The 18,857-nt window shown below is 47.7% G+C and overlaps 1 protein-coding gene across 1 annotated transcript in view; it reads left to right on the plus strand.

Moving 5' to 3' along the window:
- The first annotated feature begins 473 nt into the window (after positions 1-473).
- MYO5C (myosin VC) overlaps positions 474-18,857 on the plus strand; it is a 116,446-nt gene continuing 98,062 nt past the window's right edge. Inside the window, exons 1-3 of the mRNA XM_070044919.1 lie at positions 474-557; positions 13,889-13,999; positions 18,182-18,347. Coding sequence (XP_069901020.1) covers positions 531-557; positions 13,889-13,999; positions 18,182-18,347 — 304 coding nt within the window. The 5' untranslated portion in view covers positions 474-530. The remainder of the gene's footprint in view (positions 558-13,888; positions 14,000-18,181; positions 18,348-18,857) is intronic.

Consider the following 18,857-nt stretch of genomic DNA (forward strand, 5'->3'; position numbering starts at 1 on the left):
ATTTTGAATATAGCCACTTGGCTGAACTCTTTAACAAGTTCTAGTGGCTGATTCTCTTGGATTTTTTATGCAAATGGTTATATCCTCTGCTCTTTCCAATAAGCACGTTGAGACCCTTATAAGGGAGCTAAAACTTGGGTCGGGAACTCCTCGAAACACACCTGCTTCCTCCCTCGAGAGCCAGCGAATCCCGTGACTCGCGGGCTCTTGACTGAGCGCTCGGCCCCCGCCAGGTGGACCCACTTGGCCGCGGGCACCCGCCCGGAGGAGGGGCGCCGCGCCCGCAGCCCCCGCCCCGCCAATCACAGGGAGGCCTCGCCACCGGCCGGGAATGACCAATCCGCGACTTCTCTCCTCCGGGGCCGCCAACGCTCTGCAAAGTTAGTCGGCTTCTGGGAAACTTCCGCAAGATGGCTCAGCGCTGATTTGCGGGACCCGCAGCGACGGTTACCTGCCCCGGGGCCACAGAGCCGCCGGCCCAGCCCCCGAGCCTTGCACCTCCGCAGCCCTCGAGCTGTCCTCTCGCGCCCATGGCGGTGGCCGAGCTGTACACGCAGGTAGGCAGGGTGGCCCGACCTAAGGGAAGGAGCGCGGGAGGGAAGCGGCCGGGCGCTAGTGCTGACTGTACCTGGCGCCCGGGCCACACCTGTGCACCTGGCGCGCTCGCCGCGGGGAGGGGCCGCGGAGACAATGGGAGTCCGGGGAGCGTCGTACCCCCCGCCCCGCCGAGAGCTCGGGTCCCTGTCGGTGGGGATGGCGCCCCCGGGAGCCTAGCTCCCCTCGGGATGGGAAGACCGAGTGCTAGGGGCTGCTTCTCCGGCCAGACCCGAGCTTCCCGGTGTCCAGGAGTTGCGGGTCCGTCCCTTCTCCCGCGCCACAGAGGGAATCAGACTTGCCCACGGAAACTCAGAAACCTCAGACACGGGCGAAGAATAGTCTGTAATCTTACCCCTTCAACAACTCGGCACAGAAGCTCGGACCGCAGTATTCAGGATGCTTTCTAGAATTCCCGGGTCTTCAAAATACCTGCACGTGCACTTAAGTTCATCTGGTGCCTGAAGCTGCGGGTGCTTGGGAGTGTGGCCCAGGCCTTACCCGTAGTAGAAGTTGAGGGCTCCTGGGAATCCAGGGATCCTGCCACTGTAGTCACAGGCTCTCTACTCACATTTATAAGGTGCTTTACAGCTTATAAAAATACCTTTCACGTACACCCCAAGTCCGGGAATCACTCTAGAGCATTCCTCTGAAACCTCCTCTTCCCGCAAACGAGGGCTCCCCCCCTTCGCTGGGAAGGCCAGGATTCCCACATGGTGGGAATGAACCATCCCAGAACCTTCTGAGATGAGCTTGGTTAATTATTTGGATAAAAAGTGTGAAAGTGGGGCTTCCCTGGTGGCGCAGTGGTTGAGAGTCCGCCTGCCGATGCAGGGGACACGGGTTCGTGCCCCGGTCCGGGAAGATCCCACATGCCGCGGAGCGGCTGGGTCCGTGAGCCATGGCCGCTGAGACTGCGCGGCCGGAGCCTGTGCTTCGCAACGGGAGAGGCCACAACAGTCAGAGGCCCGTGTACCGCAAAAAAAAAAAAAGTGTGAAAGTGTTGGAAAAAATCCACTCGAATAGCCATAAAGCCAGATACTCCTGTACCCCAGTGGGGGAAATATATGGTACCCAGTATTCAGATAGATGAGACTTCATCCACTTCCCCTGACAAGTGCACTAGCTTTATAATAAAGAGACACTTTTGCTGTAGATATAAACCATGGCTGTAAGTAATTTGTTTCAATGGTTTAAGTAAGCATTTTTTCTTCTACTTTGTTTAATTAGTTAACAGTACACATACAAACTAACCAAACAGTATTTCCCCCTCTATTAACTAGAGTTCTAAATGGCAGTGGTAGAATAGTTTTACCAGTGAGAATGTGAGACATCAAATATCCAGCAGTGCTTCTTAGATCTTCAGCTTACTGGAGCTAAAAAAAAATTCTTGAAAAGAGCCAGAAGAAGCCTTGATGGCCATCTCTACCCACTTTGTGTCCAAGTAAGCACCTGTGTCCAGGCACCTCCCTTCCCAGTGGTCGATCAGCCTCCACTTTGTCAGTTCCAGAGGTGGGAAGCTCCCCCATTTGTGTAGCTACCTGTTTAGGTTTTAGGGAACTTCTTTGTTAAAGAGTTCTTCCTTAAACTGACACAAAAATCTTAAGCTCTCTCCCTTGCTTCCCTACCACTCCCTCCCACACTCCCGAGTCTGCAGATCTAGCCATTAGTCTAAGTCAAAGTTTGGGACGGGGGAACCTTGGCCACAGTGAACCCACAGGAGTGTTCTGTTTCCCTGCACAATCTTAGCCACATAATGTTTTAAAACAACCTGAAACCCATTGCTGCACTCAGAGGCAAGTAGTCACCCTGTAGCAGGGTGATGGGTGGGCTGTCCATTCAGGGATCCGTGTGTGGCAGCCAGTTCCTGTGTGACATCCAGACCCACCCTATGATCTGCCCGCTGCCCCACTCACCCACTTTACACTGCTGTTACCTGCCTGGCCCCTGACTAATTTCCCTTCCTGCATTGAAGACAGGCATATTATCTCCCATAAAACATTTGTTTAGCACTTTTTATATATAAAACATTATGCTTGGGGAAGGTTAGAAAAAGAGAATGTAAATGATTAGTCTTGCCTCAGGGAGTTTTCTGATGAGTGAGAAATGAGAAATGTCAAGTAATTCAATCTGCTGAGGCCTGGAAGGCATGGAGGAGCCTGCTGGGGGATGGGGCTTAGCAGGGGAGAGTCGTGGCAGCCAAAGAGTTAGGTCAGGGCTTTATATTCCGTTGAAGATTTTGAATGGGGATGACAGGATCCAGGGTGGTGTAAGTCAGATATGCCAGCGGTGACCATGAGACGCTGTGCCCATGGGAGAGAGGCTGGAGCCAGGTAGCTGAATTCTCAGGTCATCCTAAGTGCATGGGGAAAAAAATTAGGGCTGCAGTGTTAGACATGGAGCATGGAAGGAGCTCGCAGAGAGCATGGAGAGGTAGGTGAGAATGGGAGACGGCACTGGGGCGTGTGAGGAGGAGGGATGACCCAAGGCTGACATGAGGTTAGAGTCTGAAAGATCGAAGCAGGCTGGTGCTGTTGACACAGGGACTTCAGGAGGAGGAGACGTTAGGGAAGTCATGAGGCAAGGTTTGTACCTGCGGGGGTTGGTGTGGGGAAGGGGCCTCCAAGGGAGAGTGCCCTGGGTGGTTGGAGGCTGGTATAGAAGATGGGCCAGGAGTTTTCCCCATAGGTGGTGATTGAAGCCCAGGCATGAGGGCCTCATCAAGGGAGAGAAGAGGGCTAAGACAGGACACTGGGGATGCATCTGTTCAGGGAGGAAAGGAGGCAGAGGGGCCGCAGATGGAGCCGTCACAGGGAGGGGGACACAGGAGGCCTGGCACGGGAACCACAGGAAGAGAGGTTCTGAGAAAGGGGACACTCCGGAGGAAGTGTGTTGAGAGTAGTTGCTGCCAGTTGAAGTGTGAAACGACCCACCTCTTTTCAAAAGCTCTTTGGCAGCGTGCCTTAGAAACGTTCAGAGCATTTGCTGCTGTTAAGCAGTGCCACTGTTTGAAATCTCTCTGAGAAAAACCGGTCCGGCCATCCTCTAATTGAGCCCCTCTGGAGGCCCCTGCCACTTTCAGACTCACTGACCAGCCGCAAGGCCCCGCCTCTCTATCTTCCCCCGCTGCCTGCCAGCTCCTACCTTGGCTCACCCTCTGCCCAACTTCTTGCCATCCTGCAGTGCATTCCTGCAGTGTCACCACTCTATGTTTGTTCTGCTCACCGGTGCCTGCACCTTTCAGATTCAATGTGAGCAGTGCCTCTTCTTCTTTCCTATTTTTTTAATCAAAGTATAGTTGATTTACAATATTGTGTTAGTTTCAGGTATACAGCAAAGTTATTCATATTATTTTCCATGATAGGTTAATACAAGATATTGAATATAGTTCCCTCTGTTATACAGTAAATCCTTTTTGCTTGTCTATCTTATGTATAGTAGTTTGTATCTGTTAATCCCATACTCTTAGTTTATCTCTCCCTCCTCCGCTCCTTTCCCCCTTTGTAACCATAAGTTTGTTTACTATGTGAGTCTATTTCTGTTTTGTATATAGATTCATTTGTATTATTTTTTATATTCTACATATAAATGATATATAATATTTGTCTTTCTCTGACTTACTGTGATAATCTCTAGGTCCATCCATGTTGCTGCAAATGGCAATATTTCATTCTTTTTTACTGCTGAGTAATATCTGTATCTATATATACACAGTCCATTTTGTGTGAGATATATATATATATATATATATCTCACATCTTCTTAAACCAGTCGTTTGTTGATGGGCACTTTCCATGTCTTGGCTATTGTAACTAGTGCAGCTATGAACATTGGGGTACCTGTATCTTTTCAAATTAGAGTTTTCATCTTTTCTGGATATATGCCCAGGAGTGGGATTGCTGGATCATACGGTAGCTCTAAGGAACCTCCATACTGTTTTCCATAGTGGCTGCGTCAATTTACATTCCCACCAACAGTGTAGGAGGGTTTTTTCCTCCACACCCTCTCCAGCACTTATTAGCTGTAGACTATTTTCTTTTAATAAATAAATTTGTTTATTTATTTATTTTTGGCTGCGTTGGGTCTTTGTTGCTGCACGCGGTCTTTCTCTAGTTGTGGCGAGAGGGGGCTACTCTTCCTTGTTGTGCGTGGGCTTCTCACTGCAGTGGCTTCTCTTGTTGTGGAGCACGGGCTCTAGGCATGTGGGCTTCAGCAGTTGTGGAGTATGGCCTTAGTTGCTCCGCAGCATGTGGGATCTTCCCGGACCAGGGCTTGAACCCATGTCCCCTGCGTTGGCAGGTGGATTCTTAAACACTGTGCCACCAGGGAAGTCCCAGTTGTAGACTTTTAGATGACGGGCATTCTGGTCAGTATGAGGTGATACCTCATTATGGTTTTGATTTGCATTTCTCAATTAATTAATAATTATTAATTAATTGCTAGTCATTAGCAATGTCGAGCATCTTTTCATGTGCCCATTGGCCATCGGTTTTTCTTCTTTGGAGAAATGTCTGTTGAGGTCTTCTGCCCATTTTTTGATTGGGTTGTTTGTTTTATATTGAGTTGTGTGAGCTGTTTGTGTATTTTAGATATTAACCCCTTGTCAGTCACATTGTTGAGCAGTGCCTCTTCTGAGAAATCTTTGCAGCCAGCCCCTCCATCCAGGCACTTTTCATGATGACTTGTAACAGCTCCTTAACTCTGTCTCCCCTATTGACCAAGGGTTTCTAGAGAACAGGGAGCAGTAGAGACTCAGTAAATGTTTGATGTGTGCATGCATGAATGAATGAGTTTTTTTGCTTTCAGAAAGAGCTATGGTCATGACGATGATGATGTTGATGATAGTTACTTTTATCTTATAGTCATTGAGTACTTCTTATGTGCCAGATGCCATCCTCAGAACTCTGTGAACTTTATCCGCAGAACGTCTTTCATCTAATCTGAATAAACAATGCCATGTGTTAGTTATTGCTATTCCATTTTTACAGATGGCTCAGGTTAAGTAAGTTGCCTAAGGTTACATAGAAGCGATGAGCTAGGATTAAAACCTATCTTCTTGATACCTCCTACTCTCACCACCTTATTCAACGACCTTATCATCTTCCTTCACTTCAAGGGATCTGACCTTTCCCCCAACACACAGGGGATTTTTGGAAAGTCCATTCATTTCATAGCTGCCTCCTCCGACATCTGGTTATTTATCAGATTATTCCTTCTAATAACTAAAATGGAACCAACCCCAATGTCCAGGAAGAGGGCTAGAGTTACGTGAATTATAGATAGAAGAATAGAATAGTATAAAGCCATAAAAAATGCTACTGTGAAGAGTTCATAACAACATGGGAAAATGTTTATGTTACGTGGAAAATGACGGCACAAAAATGCATCTGCTCTGTGATCATAAACATATAAAATATGCAAAGTAAGAAGACCATGTGTATCAATAACAATTCAGCAGTCAGTTCTATAGCTGCAGAGAAGTCAAGGAGGATGAAGGCTGAGGAAGTGTCATGGGATTTGGCCACCAGGAAGTCCTTGGCATTGCTTCTCTTTTAGTAGAACCGTGCGGGAGAGAGGGGACAGCTGGGCATGGTCACAGGCTGAAGGGATGGAACTGGTGGAGGAATGGAATCTGAAGATTTAAGAAAGGCACCAGGCATGGAATAGCTTCAGAAGGTAATGGTGGACCTGAGGCTGGGTGGCAGGAGTTGAAAGACATGGAGCTCTTTAGAATGAGCTGTGGGCAGGACTGAGAGCTTGAGGAGAGTGATGATACCACCAACTTTTCCTCTTAACAGCATCATTCCAGACCCTTCACCATCAAGGCCACCACCCTCTGGGTGAATTTCAGTTCCTTGTGCCCATCTTTGTGGCACTATTCTCTAGATCTGGTCTGCTCAGCCAGAGTACCGTGGAACTCGTGGAGCTGCAGCCTCCTGTGAGCGGCCCTCAGTGCAGGCGAGCATTAAGTCAGTGTTCTGTTTGTTTTAAGCAGAGCTGCTACATGCTGCCCCTGGAATGCACATGCACGGTGGCTGGGGCTAAGTCTTGGTTCTGCTAACTGGATGACATTGAGCAAGTTACTTAATTTCTCTTGAGTTTCCACACCCGTAGAATGGATTTAAGTCTTACCAGTCATTGTAAGGATTAAATTACCTGTGTAAAATCCTTAGCACAATATCTGACACATAAGGCTTAATAAAAGTTAGTTGTTTTTTATATTGATGCTATTGTAATACAGTTAATTTTTGGTACCTAACTATTGGACTTCACATTTATTCCTTTTAAATTTTCCGTCTTGTTGTTTAGTGTTTAATGTTCTGCAGCTTGTCAAAACCTTTTTGAAGCTTTTAAAAAACCTTTTTGTATCTTGATCATCTTTAGCTGATCATTTTATCTGCATATTTGATACACATGTGTTCTGGTTTTTTATCTAAGATACTGGTGAAAGTGATGAATGGAGGGTGAGGCGGTAGAGCTGTATAGCATGCCTCTAAAGACCTTTCTAATTAACCAGAACTCAGGTTTTAGCCACAGATTCACAAATCATATTATCCTTCACCCATCTCTTTCTCTTCCTTGTGCTTGAGGAACTCACAAGACATCTTCACAGAAATTCTGTGGAAACTCCGATATGCAAAGTCAAGAGAAATGCAGTCCAGGGCCTCTGTCTAAAATAAGGTCAAAGCTCAGTTTAATAACTTTCCATTTAGCTATTCTAAGCAGCTTTTAGATTTCTATATGACATTAACCACCCTGGAAAATTAGGTTTTTCTATTGTATTATATACGGATAGTTCAAAAGAGTAAAAAAGGGACATAAAGACTAAAATACCAAGTTTATTGGTGCAGACTACTTGGAATTTGAGTTTTTGTTCAGTAGATGTTTTTATGGAGTGCTAGCCGTGGGGAAATCGTTGTATTGAGTTCCAGGGCACAAAGACAAAGCTCTTGAAGCTCACATGCCAGTGGGGGAGATGGGAAGCTACCTGAAAGCTGGGGAGGGAGCAGAGAGCGCTGAAGAGGAAGCATCCAGTCCTGCCTCGGGGCGGGGAGGGTGGTGGGGAAAGTACCGCAGGTGGGAATCCTGAGCTGACTCTTGACTGCTCAGAGCAGTTTGCTCACGGATGGGGAGAGGAGGGATGGCACTGGGGGTGGAAGGAACAGAAGTGCAGAGCAGAGAGCCAGGAAGAGCTTGGCATGTTCTAGAAACTGCTGGTGGTTTGGGTGGCAGCAGGCAGAGGACGGATTGAAAAGAAGGTGAGGCCTGAGTAGGAAAACTGGCCAGGACCGTGGTTCCCAGGCCTGGATGTTCATCAGAATCCATCAGGGGGAACTTTCATCCTGCTGGGCCCCACCCACGGGAATTCTGATTCAGGTGTGGGTAAAGGAATCTGTCTCTCCACGGAAACTGGTACTCAGCCTGGTTGAGGAAGCACTCCGCAGGTTGCGGTACCCATCAAGAGAAGATTGGTGGGCGCAGCATAGGGGGAGCTGATGGATGGCCATGGCATTGCGGGTGGATGGGGCAGACAGGTGAGACCTGTTTACGTATAGGCGTCCTAGCACCTGATAACCATTTGATTGTTGGGGGCTAAGGGAAGGAGGGAGAGGGTGTCCAGCGCTGTCCCAGGTTTCTGATGTGACGGGTAGGGGAACTGAGGAGGAAGATTGTGTGTGGGGCAGGCATAATGATCACTCAAGCTTGGGATTTGTGACTGTCAGAGGACATTTAGGGGCTGACGTCTGGGAGACAGTTGGAAATGTGGTCTAGACCCACTGAGAGATCTGGGCTGGAGGCCTCAGTGGTGCACAGGTGCCAGGGCAGTCGTGGAAGCTGCGGGAATGGCTGAAACTCTCCAGAAACAGCCCATCATGAGGAGAGGCCGGGAGGGATCTAGGGAGACACGGGAGGAGGCTGGGGAGCTGGGAAGGCCTGGAGGAACGAGTGAAGAGAAGAGAGGGAGCGTGGTGTCGCTGCCCTGGCCTGGCTGACGGAGAATGTGGAGACCCCCTTCCAGTCCAGAGAGTGGCTAGGAGAAAACCCCTGTCATCCCATACGCCATGTAAAGTCTCCAAGCCATTTCTGTGGCTGTTGCCGGTAGACCCCTCAAATAGGCGGGAGACATGAGAAGATGCCATTCTGGTTGTATCTGAGCATGTGGGGTGGGTGGGTTTGGCCTGTTCCTGAGGATGTGGCCCTTCCTCTTGAAGCCTTTGCCTCATTCCGGAGCCTTCCCGGACGTGGATGCACCCTGATCTCCCTCCACAGGGGAAGATTCCCAGGACAGGCGTGGGCGGCAGGCCTCGCTGCTCTCCTGGCCCTGCTGCAGGCAGCCCCCGGAGGGCTTGGCAAGTGACCTGAGTCAGGAGGCTCCTGCCCCACAGGAAGGAGCCACCCTGGGGAGGTCCTATGACCTCATGTCGTTTGTCCAGACACTGCAGTTAGCTCTCTCTCCGGTTTGAAGCATTGCCTTGTGGGTTGAGGAATGTGAGGCGGAAGGGAGGGACCGAATGGGTGGAACTGAGGTGGAACCAGGTAAACTTGGGCATGTTTACTTACCAGGCTGGGTCTCAGCTGCGGGGCCCTAAATGGCCGACAGCCTTGCCGGCAGAGGCATCAGGCCTGCCGGGGTGTGCGCAGCCTGGAGAATCCGGGGCTGAGGAAGCCATTTGTGTTCACGCCAGAAGAGAAGCAGACTTTTGGTTCCATACGTCCTAATGCATTTAAGGCTACTTTTAGCTGAAACAGACCAGCCTGTGCGCTCTCAAGTAGATGGCTGCAGTTGAGTGTTCAGGATTATTTTCAGAGCCAGACTCATTTAATTAACAAGTGGTTCAAAGAAGGAGTCCCAAGCTCTGGTTACGTGGAGTCCTGGCCTTTGAGATTCTCTGTGTGGTATTTGGTGAGTTATTGACCTCTCTGGGCTTGAGTTTGGGGATCAGGAAAACAAAGGCCTTGGGTTAGCTTAGTGACTCTCATCACTTCTCAGAGCCTCAGGTTTCCATGGAAGGGCCTGAGAGACCTCAGCTGCAGAACATGGTGGGCTACCACCATTTCATTTGAAGCAAGCTTTGAAAAGAACTTTGACAGCTTGGAGTAGACAATCTCCTGGGACCCTTTCAGCTATAAAATTCTGTAGTGGCCAATTCTTGATAAATGAGGTATTCCCAGTTATCATAAAAATATTATCCTATAAAAAAGTATTAATGATTTCAGCTTTATGAGGTTCGCAATAAATACTTTCAGGAGCAGACCTGACATGGAAAATAGTCGTCCATGGCAACAAGTGTGTGTGGAGTTTGGGTGTGTGTGTCTGTGTGCTTGTGAGGCTTCTCTCCACCTATTTGCATGGGCGCGTGTCTCTGAGTGTGTGTCATTGCCCGCCAGGTCATTCTTCCATTTTCTCTCTCTTTCCCTTTCCCTCCCTCTGTCTCTCCCAAGTATCACTCATCCCGTGCCACATTTCAGCAAACTTCTGCTCTTAGCTAGCTGTCAAGAATTAAAGCAAACCCAAATAACTTAGGGAGTCGATTGATATTCAACCAATGATATACATATATTTTTTGTTTGATAAGTGAGGCAGCTTATATTAACTAGTAGTTTAATAAATGTGCTCCTCAACCAACTTTGTCCTAATCTAGTCCTGAAACCCCAAACTTTGTCTTATACTCATTCTTTATTTCCTTCAACATCTTATTATGAAAATTTAAAGTATACAAAAAAGTCGAAAAAATTCTACGGTGAGCATCTGTCCCACCACCTAGATTCTAGCATGACTATTTTACCATATTTGTTATATCCCATGTCTATCCATCTTTTTATACTTCAGTCCTCAGCCCATCTTATTTTTTGAAGCGTTTTAGGGTAATCGCATACATCAACACATGTCCTCCTAAATAGTAGTATGCGTATTGTTAAGAGTTCCATTGTTGTTTAGTTCTTTTTGTAAAATTTCCAGACAATGAAAGGTACAAACCTTAAGTGTGCGTTCTCTGAGGTTTGGAAAAGGGCTTAACACCTATGTAAGCCAGACCCCTTCAAGGTATAGAATGTTGCCATCGCCCCACAAGATTCCCTCCCCAGACCCTCCTACCCCCAGAGGCAGCTACTGTTCTGATTCTTTTCCCCACGTTGTATTTGTTTTACCTGTTCTAGTACTTCATTTAAAGGACTCATACAGAATGTACTCGTTTGTGTACAGCTTCTTTAAATCAGCCTTTGGAGATTCATTCATGTTCTTGCTTGTATCAGTAGTTGATTCTTCCTATTGGTAAGTAGTATTCCATTGTATGAGTATACCACAGTTTTATGTTTTTTTAATTTACTCTCATGTTAGTGGACATAGAGTCTGTTTCTAGTTTTTAGCCATTATGAAGAAAGTTACTATGAACGTTCATGTACAAGTCTTTTTGTGAACATATATTTTGATATTTGCCTTTAAAGATGGCATATTCTGATTATAAAAGTAAAATATGCAAATTATAGAAAGTACATAAAACTATAAAGAAGAAAAGTAAAATGTCATAATTATTGCCCAGAATTTTTTTGTAACTGAAAACTCCTGAAGGTGCGATCTCTCAACCCAAGGGAAGATTTCCTCACAGTGGAAAGGCCCCAGCAGTCCACAAGCCACGTGTTCAGCTGGCTCATATCCAGGTCGTCATTTGGTCATGATGTTTGCCCTCTGAGCTGTTAAGAAGCAGATATTCACAAAGGGCAGTGTCTTGTTTGTGACTCTCCCCAGAGTCCAGGATGATGCCTGGTGCCAATTCAGTGCCCAGGAACTGTACTCAGAAGGATGGCAGGCACTTAGGCAAAATGCAGCGTTCTTGGGCTTCCCTGGTGGCGCAGTGGTTAAGAATCCGCCTGCCAATGCAGGGGACACGGGTTCAAGCCCTGGGCCGGGAAGATCCCACGTGCTGTGGAGCAACTATGCCCGTGCGCCACAACAAGAGAAGCCACCTCAATGAGAAGCCTGCACGCTGCAATGAAGAGTAGCCCCTGCTCGCTGCAACTAGAGAAATCCTGCGCGAAGACCCAACGCAGCCTAAATAAATAAAATAAATAAATAAGTGCAGCATTCTCTCCTAAAGGCACAAACATTCCCTGCTACAAGAGTTTACACACTCGACAATTACCTACAGAAGGTCCATTTGTCCCATTGAGGGACAATGCCAGAGGACCAATATTCCTTTGGCCTGTGAATGTAAGGAGGTGGAAAGGAGATGCCACTGTAGGCACCAGCCTGAACTGGGTGCTCATGTCAGCTCTGCTTTTGGAGGACTTGGAGTCCCCAAGGCCAGTTTTCTCTGGGAAATGAGGGTTAGACGCTGTATGGCTTCTTAGGCTTCATCTAGATCTGGGATCCCGAGCTATTAAGCCTTTGGATTCAGGAGCTTTCCTGGGTGCTACGTCATATCTCCATGTGAGTGCTTCCCAATTCTTGTTCCTTTTGGCCTGGTTATGTCCCAGGACATCAGGGTATCCTGTAGGGGTGCCCCCATTGATAGAAACCACCGATATGTGAGCAGAGAGTTGCAAATATACACATAATGCACTTGCAGCTCCAGGTTAAAGATTGGCTGAGTTAGTAGGAAGACCATGATGATTAAGAGGAGATGCCTTTCTTTCTTGGTAATCCAGCACTGTGCCAGACGCGTACATAAGAGATGCCCAGGTGTTTTTTGATTTAATTTTTTAGGTTTATTTATTTATATTTATTTATTTATTGGCTGCGTTGGGTCTTCGTCGCCGTGCACGGGCTTTCTCTAGTTGCAGCGAGCAGGGGCTACTCTTCGTTGCAGACTCCCTGAGTCTGGTTGTGGCACATGGGCTTAGTTGCTCCTCGGCATGTGGGATCTTCCCAGACCAGAGCTCGAACCCACGTCCCCTGCACTGGCAGGTGGATTCTTAAACATTGCGTCACCAGGAAAGTCCCAGGAGGTGCCCAGGTGTTGGATGGGTGGATGGATGGGATGAATGGATGGGTGAATGAATGAACGAAAGAGTGAATGAACAAACAAACAAATAGATGACCACAGGAGAATATGAAATGTGGGGTCTGGGTGAAAGCAAGAGTGGTCAGTGCATGATGCTGCAGCATGCATGCAGGGGAGAGAAGAATGACTCACGGGGCCCTGTGACAGCTGCAGTATAGAGAATGGCAGTCACTTTGTGTTTACCTCAAGCTGCATTCAGGTGCCCCTGGTGACTTCTGGAGAGTGAGCCTGCCCCCTTCCCAGTGTGTGAGTGTGAATATTAGATGTGTGTCTTGGTCGGCTTGAGCTGCCATGACAACACACCACAGACTGGGTGCTTAAACAACAGACGTTTATGTTCTCACAGTTCTGGAGTCAGGGCAGTCCAAGATCGAGGTGTTGGCAGGGTTGGTCTGGTGAGGGCTTCTCCCCTTGGGTGCAGACAGCTGTTTTCTCACTGAACTCCCATGGCCTTTCTTCTGTGCATGCAGGTGGAGAGAGAGTGTGCATGCAAGCTCCCTGGTATCTCTTCTTACAAGGACACTAATCTTATCGGATCGGGGCCTTATGACCTCATTTAACCTTAATTGCCTCTTAAAGACCTTATCTCCAAATGTATTCACATTGCGGGTTAGGGCTTCAACATAGGAATTTTGAGGGGATAATTCAGTACATAGCAATGTAGTTCTGCTTAAGGACTTGCACATCAGCACTGAGCCAGGTGGGACCTTGAGCTCGGGACTTCCACAGTCCCCACGGTGGGAATCGTTGGCTGCTGACCAGTGTGAAAAGACTGTGATAACACTGCTGTAACACTACTTCCACAGCATTTTGCAAAGTGCTGTCAGCTACTCAGTCCAATGTAACCTCCCAGCAAACCCTGAAGTATTGAGTAGGTATTGTTGTGCCCATTTTATAGATGAGAAAAATGAGCACAAGAAGTTAAGTGTCCGGCCCAGAGCCCCATAGTTCATCAGTGGTGAACCACATCCCTCTGCTCCAGCTCTTGTAGACAGTGCTCAGATCTTCCCATGAAGAGACTCACAGATTTCCTTTCCACTCCCCGGCTTTCCTTTTTCAATATGTATTTAAGAGGCTTTGGGAATTCTATTACCTGTGAAATGAAGCAGCTAGGCCTGGTGCATTGCAGATACACTAACGATTACCTCACAAGCAAACATTAGGTAAAAGTATTCCTAATGAATTTACTGACGTTCGTGGACAGAAAGAAATCTCCCTGAGTCTAATCATCTAACGATTTGTGTTTTGCTTTTAAAGTGCTGAAATTAAGCCTTTCTTATTCTGTTGGTCAGTACAACAGGGTTTGGATTCCTGATCCTGAAGAAGTTTGGAAGTCTGCCGAAATAGCAAAGGACTATAGAGTTGGTGCCAAAGTCCTGCGTCTCCTGCTGGAGGATGGAACGGTGAGGGTCCTCGATCATAACTACCATGATGTATAAAGGAGAAACTGTAGGGTGTGTGTGGGAGGGGAGCACCTTCGGCAGAGGGCACATGAGGGGGCACCTAACATGGCCAGCTGGTGCTGTGGATCCACCCGTGTGTTTGTACCCCTCCCCACCTCCCTGCCTCCACCCCCCACTACCCTAATGAAGACATAAAGTGCCCTGCGTCAGCTGGGCCTCTCTCTGGAATGAGATGCAGTGGACAGATCTGTGCTCTGTGCTGCTTTTCTGGGGATTCAGCAATGTTGGGAGAATGCTGAAAAATGATTACCATTTTGGTTTTATGGGTCTCAGCACAGAGACTGGGTGAAGATGAGAAACTTGGAGAGGAAGTAGTTTGAGCCCAAGACATAAACTGGTAGAGAAAAACATCAAGATGGGAAGAGGAAGAGATATAGAAGAAGGGAGATAGAAAACAGGAAGGGAGGTCTTCCCTGGTGGCGCAGTGGTTGAGAGTCCGCCTGCCAATGCAGAGGACGCGGGTTCGTGCCCTGGGCCGGGAAGATCCCACATGCCGCGGAGTGGCTGGGCCCGTGAGCCATGGCCGCTGAGCCTGCGCGTCCGGAGCCTGTGCTCCGCAACGGGAGAGACCGTAACGGTGAGAGGCCCGTGTACTGCAAAAAAAAAAAAAAAAAACAGGAAGGGAGAGGGAGGTGTGGGAGAATGGAGAGTCAGTCTAAGGATGAATAGAAAGAGGTAAGAATTGGGACCTCCAGGAGGGAGTGTAACAGGGCAGTTGGAGGAGTGATGGGAGATGGGACAAGGGGACAGGAAGCCCAGCTGGGTAGGACATTATGAGGAAGCTCTGTGGTGCCAGTGTGGCAAGGGAGAGGCAAAGGATGACCAGGAGGTTGGGCAGTTGTCCCCATGGTAGAGCGTGCTCGTGAAGAGTTCCTCTCAAAGGCTGGTCATGGCTTTCGATTACCAGTTTCTACAGATTTTATCTCCGCTTTAAGTTTCCATGATGAGTCGTCCTTTCCCCCTATAGCTGTAATGACATCCCACTGGATCCATAGCTAGGCTGACCTTAGGTTTTTAGAATCAAGTATCTGGATGCAGAATTGGACAAAGGATTCATGATCCATCTGGATGTCAGAGTTAGTCCTGGGAATTTCACATGAATATTAAAATGCTGGAATTTCCAAGGCATGGAAATGGTCTCTGCAGAGACAGGACATATTACTGCCAATCAGACTGTCCTGGATTTGGAGTCATCTCCTCAGATCCTGGGAAGGGAGATAAACATAGCAGTTAAGAGCACATCCTCTAGAATCAGACTATCTGAGTTCAAATCCTTCCCAGTCTGTGGCAGACTATCTGGGTTCAGATCCCACTAAGTCTGTGACAGTGAGCCCCTCGGCTTCCTCACATGTCAGATGGAGTTAGTAACAGCATATCACAGGGCGGCTGAAGATCAGATGAGATAATCCCTGGAGGCGTGTGTAAATGCAAGGAGGGGAGGCAGAGGAGCTGCTATTTCCATTTAGCCTCTCCCTTCCCATCAGAAACTCCTTGGGGGCATTTGTTGAGTATCTCCAGTGCAGTCAAGGTTCTGATTAGGGACCAGATGGCTTTGGGGAGAAAAATCTCAGGGCAGCAGCTGCAGTGGCAGTTTGCTGCTTTAGTAATATGAGCAGGGCTTCTGGAGGCGACATTCCTGGCCCTGAATGAGCTGCTCAGAGGAGGAGGGGGAGAGGCAGGTAAGATGGCAGGTGGCCAGGCTGCCTTTTTTTTTTTTTTAACATCTTTATTGGAGTATAATTGCTTTACAATGGTGTGTTAGTTTCTGTTGTATAACAAAGTGAATCAGCTATACATATACATATGTCCCCATATCTCTTCCCTCTTGCATCTCCCTCACTCCCACCCTCCCTATCGCACCCCTCTAGGTGGTCACAAAGCACCGAGCTGATCTCCCTGTGCTATGTGGCTTCTTCTCACTATTTTACATTTGGTAGTGTATATATGTCCATGCCACTCTCTCACTTCGTCCCAGCTTACCCTTCCCCCTCCCCGTGTCCTCAAGTCCATTCTCTCCATCTGCATCTTTATTCCTGTCCTGCCCCTAGGTTCTTCTGACCATTTTCTTTTCTTTTTTTGTTTTTAGATTCCATATATATGTGTTAGCATATGGTATTTGTTTTTCTCTTTCTGACTTACTTCACTCTGTATGACAGTCTCTATGTCCACCCACCTCACTACAAATAACTCAGTTTCATTCCTTTTTATGGCTGAGTAATATTCCATTGTATATATGTGCCACATCTTCTTTATCCATTCATCTCTTGCTTTTTACCTTAACCCTTTATCTATACCATGAAGGACAAAGCCTGCTTTATGTAAGAAAATATCACCTCTGTTTCCAGCTGTTGATCTCATGTTCTTCACATTCATATTTTCTCCCCTCCCCCAAAGACTGTTCTATTTGTCTTTCTCTCTCTCTCCTTCTGTTTCTTTCACACATAAGACACACACACACCCACACCCACACACACACACACACACACACACACACACAATGGCTGAACTGGAAAAGGAGGTTGTTGATTTAAAACATAATGGAGGGCTTCCCTGGTGGTGCAGTGGTTGAGAGTCCACCTGCTGATGCAGGGGACGCGGGTTCGTGCCCCGATCTGGGAAGATCCCACATGCCGCGGAGCGGCTGCGCCCGTGAGCCATGGCCGCTGAGCCTGTGTGTCTGGAGCCTGTGCTCCGCAGTGGGAGGGGCCACAACAGTGAGAGGCCCACGTACCACAAAAAAAACCCCGAAAAACTCAGGGTAAGTATAAATTATGTATGAGCAGCACTTTATCTTCTTCTCAAAAGTGTGTAGGTTAAAAATATCCTGCTTGGGGCAGGTTCATAAATATGATTGCATTGATAATGAGCAGGCAGCTGCTGTGAGGATCCATGCCCAGTTGTCCCGGATTGCCCTGAGCTGCTCTCCTTATGGAAAACAGTCCAACCAGCTAACAAACCAAACCCCTGTCAGTGTTGACCAGGCATCATGACGCAGGCTTCAGAGTCAGCCAGACCCATATGAACTGTGTGACCTTCAACAAGGAGCTTAACTTCTCTGAACCTGTCTCCTTAACTCTTAGTTAGGGATGTCATGCCCTCCTTAGAAAGCAGTTTTGAGGATCAGATGAAAAACCAGTGCTGAGTCCTTGGCACAGGGCCTGCAGAGTGGGCTCTTGATAAGGGACAGCTGGGTCACTTTGTGCAGCTGGTCCAGGACCAGGTATGGAAAGGAAGGCAGCTTGGGCGGTGGAAGGGAAACAAGCCTGCTGGGTGTCCTTGCTGAAGTCACTTCCCCAAGCTGTGAAGTGAAAGTGAAGGAAGGTAGAACAGGTAGTAATAAGGTCCCTTAATGCTCTGACATCTGCAAGGCCCACAAGGCATGCTGACCTTGCCTTCATTCTGCTCAGGCAGCTACTTTCGGAATATACATGGTGAAATCTAGCAGATGACAGGCCATCCTGGGCCAGTTACTCAGCCCAGGGCTGAGAATCATAGAAATAGGCAGCCCTGCAGCCCTTGGGAACACAGGTGGCTGCAGACAGGAGTCACCTGTATAGGGGGCCCTCTTACAGAGAGACCATCATCCCACGCAGGCTCCTTTAGACACTTCTCACCACCACGAAAGTCAACTTCCAACAGAGATTCGGCAACCTTAGAGCTTCAAGGGACCTTAGATCATTGAGTCATTTTAGCAACAGAATCCTGTTTCCAAATGAAAACTTTCATGGCACCAGCAGCTAAACCACATGCAAGTAGAGCCCCTGTGGTAGCATTGGGATGGGATGCCCATGTCCCTGACCGTGTAACTTCCCTGCCACGCCTCATTGAGGCCTCTGTAGCTCTGAGGACCCCTGATGTGGTCCAGCCAGTCTTTTCACAGATGAGAGAAGGGAGGGCCAGAGAAGGTGAGTGACACACCCTAGGGCACACAGCCAATACCTTGATCACCTGGCTCCCAAAAGTCAGCCACGAAGATTATTTTCTCGTTGCTATACATAAATTTGTTTTTTTAGAGTGTCAGGGGTCACTCCAAAGTGGGGTAGTTAGGAAAGAGGACAGTGATTCAGCAGAAACACCAAAAAACTTTTACTTCCAGAACTTTAATTTCATCTTTGTCCACAGGAGCTGGATTATTCCGTTGATCCAGAATCTCTGCCTCCACTTCGGAATCCTGACATCCTCGTGGGTGAGAATGACCTCACGGCCCTCAGCTATCTCCACGAGCCCGCTGTGCTCCACAATCTCAGAATCCGCTTTGCAGAATCCAAACTCATTTACACCTACAGTGGTAAGGAGAGCAATTCTAGGAGCGCAGGAATGAAACTTAATGCTCGTTGTCTAGAGCATCCCGATTATGTTTTATATTATGTTTATATTAGAAATGTTGACTCTGTCAAAACGTGTAATCACACCTAAAAATTTGCCCAGGTTTCTATCTAAAAGGTACACACATCTGATCTCAGAGTTTGTTAGAAAACGAAGTATCTAGGTGGGGAGAGTCTTCAACAAAAACTAAGATTGGACTACCAAGAAAAATATATGTGGTTAAAGCTTGTGTGTGAGTTTCTCGTTGGATGTGATAAGTTTATTATTTTGGGCAGTGATATTATCATTATGTTTACACTGAGAATTGTAAGAGCCTCTCAGTTTTAGGGCATTGCCATCTGTCATCTCATCTAACCTTCAGAGTAGCCTAGAAATGTAGGTGACCTCGGCAGGGAACTGAGATTCGGAGCATTAAGTGACCTGCCCAAAGTCACACAGGAGATTTAATAAGTGACAGAGCTGCGGTTTCTCA

The sequence above is a fragment of the Globicephala melas genome, chromosome 2, assembly GCF_963455315.2.
Source record: "Globicephala melas chromosome 2, mGloMel1.2, whole genome shotgun sequence".
NCBI classification, from domain to species: Eukaryota; Metazoa; Chordata; class Mammalia; order Artiodactyla; family Delphinidae; genus Globicephala; species Globicephala melas.